The sequence below is a fragment of the Rhea pennata genome, chromosome 6, assembly GCF_028389875.1.
Source record: "Rhea pennata isolate bPtePen1 chromosome 6, bPtePen1.pri, whole genome shotgun sequence".
In the NCBI taxonomy this organism is placed as follows: domain Eukaryota; kingdom Metazoa; phylum Chordata; class Aves; order Rheiformes; family Rheidae; genus Rhea; species Rhea pennata.
In genome coordinates, this window is record NC_084668.1 from 10,663,658 (window position 1) to 10,671,316 (window position 7,659).

Below are 7,659 nucleotides of genomic sequence, written 5' to 3' on the forward strand. Positions count from 1 at the left end.
GCCTCACGGCGCCCGCCGTGGCCGCGGCCGGGGCCCGCGCGACCCTGCGCGAGCTGCGCCTAACGGCCCGCCGAGGAGGGGCGGAGCGGGGCCCGCGCGCCGCCTCGCCGCCATCTTGAGGCGCCGGGAGCCGCGGGGGCGGTGCCGGTACCGGTGCCGGTGCCGTGGAGGTTGCAGCGGCTGGAGCCCCACGCAGGTAGGAGCGGGACCGCCGCGGCCGGGGCTCGCCTGCGCCTCTCCTGGGGGCGTCTTTAACCCACTGCGGCCGGGATGAATGAGCGGCGCCTCCGAGACCGCTCGGCCGCGGGCGGGGGGAAGCGGCTTCTCCGGCCTCGCGGCTTGTGAGGCGGCTCCTAGGGGCTGCCGGCGGCCGCCGCTGTGGAGGCGCAGCGCCGGGTGGCCTTGCCCGGAGCCCCTGCCCTGCCCGCGCCCGCCCGGGCAGGGCTCCTCTTCGGCACCGCTTGTACTTGAGGTCCCTGCTCGTCTTGGTAAGATGGTAGGGACGGGCATAAGTACCCTGAGTCCTTTTTTTTTTTTTTTTTTTTTTTTTTTTTTTAAGGAGAAGGAAGATGCAGAAATAATCACAATTTTTCAACTTCCCTGATGCTCCAGAGGATGAGCGATCTTTATAGAAGCCAGACTGTAAACTTTAAAAGCAACAAAAAGACCCCTTGTCACTTATTAGTTGATACAGACAACTCGCTAATGTGAGAATTAAACCTTATATTCTTAAAAATGAGCTTGCAGTCTTTGGATTTTTTTTTTAAGCTAGTGGATAGAAATGTGTAGAATTGCTGAGGAAAAACATAATAGTAATACAGTAACACTTGAGCATGTTTTAGATTAGAAGTAAGTAACTGAAGGATTTTTAATGTTAAATTTATTCTTACTGTTATGCTGAAGAGAGATCCTAGAACTCGTGACTTGACTTCAATAGATTTTTTTTTCAATGAAAAGTACCACTTCTTTACCAAAAAGTTATTTGCATTAAATTATAGCTATTGGTAACTACCGTGGATAAGAGCAATAGAACATGCTTTGAAAGAAAAATGTGGTATAGTATTCTTATGCATTTATATTCCACAGGCTTAAATAATTCCCTGGGAGGTTTGTTATAGCTTGTGTGATCAACAGTATTTTTCTTCATTAATTTTTCTATAGTTCCTACATAAACTATTATGTTTAGTGGAAAGCTTAAAGATTAAAAATAAGACAGCAGTGCTGTAGAAACACACAAACAATGCAGGCACTATCAAAAAATTGAAGTAAAAAATACTGAATTATTTGTGGTAAAGACAGACTTTTATGGTTGAATTGCCAAGTCAAATTGCTAATATAACTGTTGAAAACTAATACAGTGGTTGAAATTGTTGAGTCTGGCTCTGGTGCTTACATTTAGAGGTCTGAGACAAGAACAAGGCTTTTAGTGCTCTCTGTATTGGAAGATTTCAATATTGCAGTGACTGTGAACCATAAGGAGTCCTGCATCCTGTCTGCTCTCCCTAACAGTGTTTCAATTTGATATTCTCTCTTTGTGTGCTGTTTCATTTTCCCTCTGGTGACAATGGTCTAGTGTGTTACCGTTGGTGACTGAGCTGTGAAATTCTTGATTTGGTTCCTATTTTGGTCAGGTCTGTTTCTAAGCTTTCATTCACAAAATAGGCAAAGCATTTTTTTTTTCCATCAAATAAGTGACAAAGTTATGATGTGCTAATAAAGTTAGGATAAATCGCACATACTAATTTTGTAAAATAATACTTATAAATAAACTTGTATTTGCCTTTTGTCTAAGAGGAAAAATTACATTTGTATTATATCATGTATATGATAATGCATGATAGTTCACCACACTATTAAAAAAAAATCCACAATCTTAAACAGAGAAAACTAGGAAAATTTAGTTCCCAACACTTCTCTATTGCTATTCTGCCTTTTTTTTTTTTTTTTTTTCCCCTCCTGCTAACTGGATTGAAAGCTGTTTTGGTTACTATGGCATCCCGTGAAGAAATTACTGTCGGTGAAAATGAATTAAGGTAAAAAAAAACAGAACTGCAGTATGAGCAGGTTTGAAGAGAGATCCACAGTTGCAGCAGTCACTTACAAGTTTATCTGAGGTTTAAAAACTACTTGAAGGAAAGGTTATCTCAGCATTTCTTCCCTCCATGAGGAGGAAGGGGAATGTGTGTGTGTGCATGCATAGTTACATTTCTGAATGATGTAAGTAATATTTATAAAAAAAAATGTTACGGACAATAAAAAAAAAAAAAAACTTTAGCCTGGTTGCCCTAACTAGTTTGCAAGTTTAAAAGGCTAAAACACTTTCACAGACCAGTTAGAATACTGTATACAGAATACTGTCTGACTGCCAAGACATCACAGAACTGTCTGTAAGCATCTGAAATATAAGTGTAGTCTTTTTTTAAATTCTCTTGTCATCTGCCTCTGAAGTTTTAGAGGTTAGATGGATTTGTTTTTGTATGGTGTTAGTCAAAGTGAACCTGTTTACCTATCTTTGTGTTTATTTTTTGTGATGTATTTCATCATATTTGGATGGGTTTTCTTTAAAGGAAATAAAAACAATTGGTTACATTTATGCTTTCAGGTCTCATTTTTTGTTTGTAAAAGGTGACTTGCTACAAAGTGGTAAAGCTTAGAACTAAATTCAGCAGTATTTGAACTCTCTCAACAACAGTTAATATAATTTGTTGGTGTTTCTATAGGTCCCGGTACAGCCACTTAGAGAAGATGACAGACTTGGTGGCCGTTTGGGAAGTAGCTTTAAGTGACGGTGTTCATAAGATTGAATTTGAACATGGGACCACATCAGGAAAACGTGTTGTCTATGTTGATGGAAAGGTGAAATTACTATATGCTCAAAATTCACTATGATACAGACTTGTAAGTGTGCTTCCATGCAGAATGCATCAGAACAAAGAAAAGACTAAATTATGTAAAGTAAGCCAACTGAATATGCCTCACTTGCATTTATTAATAAACTACATTATTCTCTCTTCAGTTACAATTAAGGTAGAGTGAGTATTCATGACGTGATTTGCAGTCCTTGGGCAGAGGCACTCTGTACATGCAAAATACTATGTATTAGTACATACTGAAATAATTAAGTACTAGGCCATTGCCCAAGTTCTAATTCAAAATTCCTCAATACTGAGACACATATTCAGGTTTATTAATTAATACCTGTTGTCTTTGTTTTATTCTACAGGAAGAAATAAGAAAAGAATGGATGTTTAAATTAGTAGGTAAAGAAACATTTACTGTTGGAGCAGCTAAAACAAAAGCCACTATTAACATTGATGCAGTCAGTGGCTTTGCATATGAATATACTTTGGATATCAATGGGAAAAGCCTAAAGAAGTATATGGAGAACAGGTCAAAAACAACTAATACATGGGTACTGAGTTTGGATGGCATGGAGTGTAGAGTTGTTCTAGGTAAGTAAATACTGAATGACTTCATGTTGTTGCCTTCGAATAAACCTGTGTGCATTTAATAACTGGCAGTTAAGACGTAGTTCAGTGGCTAGCAGTGTTACAGTGTAAAATTCTGAGTGGTCTGGAAACACTTTGGAATTGATGCCAAAGACAACAGTCTGAAAAATAAGGGTCTGGTTAGACTTGTGTGAGCCTGATGTTGGTTTTCTGTTCTGTCACAGCATTGTCAGACAAAGATCAGAAGGTGTTACAGCTACTGGATCCATAGAACTGTAGAACAGCCGTAGTGAGGTGAAGCATGCTCTGGAAGTGTGTATTAATTTGCTAACCAGGCTTTCCTGAACCTTAACCAAAGTCAAGGAATGCTTAACTGAAGAAGTCTGATGGTGTTATTGTACATCTCTTGATAGTATAATCAGCGTGCTTTTTTTTTTCCTGCATCACTTTTTAACTAAAAAGTTGGTCTCAAAACTTCAGATGACATCTTTTCACTTTCTTAATAACAAGGCAATACACTTCTCTTCCTTTCCCCAAAAACATTACAAGCAAATGGGTAGAAGGAAGCTACTGGGAAATTTTGGGGGGTGGGAGGAGAAGCTTCCACTTGTATTTTGCTGTAAGGCTAGATTCAGAGATGAGATCTGGGATTATGATTTCTTATTAAACCTGAAGACAGAGTGAATGTCCTAAGATCAAGTAAGACTTTGTGTATTGGAGATGGGGTGGTAATGCGGAACAGTGAGAAATTGAGTTTATGACATGGCCTGCTTGGTCTGCTTAGAGTTTTAGTCTCCTTGTACTTAAAAGGCAAGCAGGGTTCAGCTTCCTAATAGTTGCCAGTGGAGGGCAGTGTCGGTAATGTGAATTCTAGAGCTAACGAACTTAAGGTTATGCTGGAAAAAATAAAATGCAACTGTTTCAAACAAAACAGTTGCAAGATTCTTCATACTATATTATGGATAGTACTTGAGTTTTCAAGGAGATTTTAAGAACACAGAAATTCTGAGGGTATTAAGTAAAAGTGTTCTTGAATTAAACATACCTGAAAGATGTAAAAATCAGAACTTCATTGAACGAACAGTCCTTAAATATTAGCATAAATTGCTTCATTTTTCTGTCCTCAAGTTTTTTAGTTTGAGGATGTCAGAAGATCTCTGACAATATTCAGAGCAATTCAGAGTTAATAGCCAGTGCTAGGGAGAGGTTGTTTGCCTGTTGATGACAGGGCCTTCCATCTCTCCAATTTAAGAACAAACTATGTAGCCCATGTACTATAATTAAATAAAAACTTCTTTTGGGAACTGAAGTAAAATGGAACAGGGCTTGGGGTTGGGTTTGGTTTGATTTTCCTAAATCTGTCTGTAGGAGGGGGAAAAAAAAATCTTGTTCTTTCTACTTCTTGTTCTCCTTTCCTTCACAGAAAAGGACACTATGGATGTATGGTGCAATGGTAAAAAAATGGAAACGGCGGTATGTGATCATTTTCCAAAGCTTTTCTATAGGCTGTGGCTACGTAACCAAAGCTTATGGATATATACTGTAGTTTCTTTTGCTAATACGTTAGTGAAGCCACAGTGAGTAGCAAGTTACCTCACTTTGCCACAGAGTACAAACATACATATAGACTGCTAGGATGCTATTAACCATTCTGAGCTTCTTTCCCTGTATTTTATAACCAACAGTATTTTGTGTTCTGACGTAATAGAACATCAAAAGTCTAGGCATAAACAATGCTTTTGGTTACACTTTTTAGATAAGCAAGACAAATCTTTTAGGTCAGTTTTTCAGGGTTTCTAGAGAGCACTTACCAGAGGAGTGGGATGAACTCCAGTTTGATGCGGACTGTAGAGCCACCTCATCCATTCAGGTTACTGGTGACAAATTTGAATATCTGGTCTTTAATGAGTAGCTTCTCTGCCTCCAATCTATGAAGACTTAACTCTTAAAAACTTTGTCAGATTGTCTTGTCTTTCTGCCACTTCTGCATTGTTAAAACAAACTGACAGCTTGCAAGCTAAAGGACTTAATCTATTTGATGTCTCTTTATTTTATATTGGTTTTTAGTATGCCTATTATGTACACTTCCCTGTCCTTGAAAGATGTGCTTTCTTGCCAGAGAATTGTCACTGTGATTATTGCCATGAGTAGTCCTCCATGTGAGTAGAGAATATAAAATCAATGACTTTCCTAAAATTGAGAACAGGATGAAAATATTTATCAAATATTTCAGTAGTCAGTGGGACAGACATCTTCTCACAGAGAATTAGAGCTCTTGATGGTTTTCAGTCATTTCTATATGTAGTTCTGCACTGTAACAACTGCACTAGGGAATAGTCTTGCAAGCTATGAGTATACATATTCACGAAACTACTTATGTTAGTATCTTACTATTTTTTTCATTCTCCCAGAGATGATGACAAAAATGGAATAGACATGGGTGGCAAAATCCAGCTGCATATGCAGGAGCTGTGTATCTAAAATGTGTAACTATCACTATTAATTCAGGGATCTATTCATTCTGCTGTAGAAGGCAGCACTAAATCCTTCACACTTTACTGTCACTTCAGTTGGCTAAAACCAGCTCTCCTGCAAATCATGGAAGAAAACTGGCTCTTCTGTTTTGTTTTACTGGCATGAATTGGCTATACTAATTCACATATTTGAAGAACTCAAACTCTTCCCTCCTTGATCAGGAAAAAAATGGACTGTCATTTAAATACAGATGTCTTAACATTGACAAAGCAGTATCTGAGACTTTGCAGCCTTGTTCAAAATTTGTGCTGCGTTTTGTCACCAGTACCTAGTATAGCTGATCTAGCTATGAAGATACAAATGACTGGGCCCTTGGAAACAGTCAGATGCACTGATACTTTGCTTTATAAAAACAGCACTTGTCTATTATATTGTCTCCTTTCTCCTAGGGTGAATTTGTAGAAGATGGGACTGAAACTCACTTCAGTGTTGGTGATCACAACTGTTGCATTAAGGCTGTCAGTAGTGGGAAACGAAGGGAAGGAATTATTCATACCCTTATTGTGGATGACAGAGAAATCCCAGAGGCTGTGGAGTAGACTCTAGTTAACTGATTATTGTAGGACTAAGATCAGGAATTTTCAATTACTGTGGTAATTATTTTAATATGTACTACTTGTACATCTACTTTGTGCTGGTTTTATTTTCTAGCTTCTGTATCTGAAATTCATCTTTTTGAGGACCAGATGAAAATAATTATATACAACCTTCTACATAATCTTTTTATTATATATAAAATAATAAGTGCAAGGAGAGCAGAGGTGGACTTGAGTAGAAATTATATATTAGAAAAACTGCTATAATAAAATGCAAGATCCATATTCAGTAGGACTGAATTCTTTTAAACTGAGAGTATATATGGAGTGGGGAGAAAGCACATGCTGGGCACTGGAGTAAGCTGTTAAAATGTTCTCAGTAATTACGTTTTCTATTACACTGACTTCCAGTGTTTTTCAGGTGCAGTTAAGAAAACAGTTATTAAAGAAATACATCATTTCCAATACTTGTATAACAGTATTAAAATAATACTGTTATATACTGAACAATGAAAACTGTTCTTTCTACATGCTCTTACTTGGAGTAAGAATAAAAATGTTATACTTTGCCAGAAAGAAACTGGATGCCTCCCTAAGGCTTTCTGAAAATTGATGTCTGTTACAAACTTTTGCAGTAGCTGAGAAACTTTGTAGTGAGTTTCCATTCCTTTCTGCCTCTTCAATATACATGCTACAAAACCCTTCCTGTTATGAACCTCCTTCTAAAAACTGAAATATCTTGAAGCAAGCTAGAAGAGCTCATATTGATTCAATGCTATTTAACAAACCTCAAATCAACAACTGTCTGGCTTCTTGGCAGTAATGTGTGAATCACAAAACGTGAGGAAAAAACAGGACAGGAAGGGATGGTAAGCATATACTGCTTGAATGGAAAAGCTAAAACAGGAATAGAATAATTGTGTTTTCAAGCTTCCAGGGAACTGTCTAAAAGCAGCCCTAGGATTTCTGTTAGAGCCAAGGCTTGTATACATTTCAGGTGATTCTTAAAGCTCACAAGGGATTTCTGCCCATCTGACACCAGTGTGCAACAGGTAATCACAATTTGTCTGTAAGACAGCAATGGAGATGACCATTAGAGCACACTAGGCCCACGTACTGCAGAAGCTATCCTTTAGAAA

General features: G+C 38.3%; 1 protein-coding gene across 4 annotated transcripts; it reads left to right on the forward strand.

Annotated features, from left to right (window-relative positions):
- The first annotated feature begins 98 nt into the window (after nt 1-98).
- Nucleotides 99-6,809, forward strand: FAIM (Fas apoptotic inhibitory molecule). Of its 4 annotated transcripts, XR_009958787.1 has the most exons (7): nt 127-196; nt 560-707; nt 2,721-2,856; nt 3,224-3,452; nt 3,674-3,743; nt 4,873-4,922; nt 6,374-6,406. XR_009958787.1 is itself a non-coding variant. In XM_062578837.1 (6 exons), exons 2-6 carry the CDS (start codon nt 604-606, stop codon nt 6,521-6,523), a joined length of 669 nt encoding a protein of 222 aa, XP_062434821.1. In that variant the 5' UTR covers nt 99-196; nt 560-603; the 3' UTR covers nt 6,524-6,809. The 4 variants fall into 4 exon arrangements, 3 of the variants coding, with proteins under 3 accessions (XP_062434821.1, XP_062434822.1, XP_062434820.1); XM_062578837.1 differs by lacking the exon at nt 3,674-3,743 and having other exon boundaries at nt 99-196; nt 6,374-6,809; XM_062578838.1 differs by lacking the exons at nt 560-707; nt 3,674-3,743 and adding an exon at nt 1,976-2,033 and having other exon boundaries at nt 99-196; nt 6,374-6,809.
- The last annotated feature ends 850 nt before the right edge of the window (nt 6,810-7,659 follow it).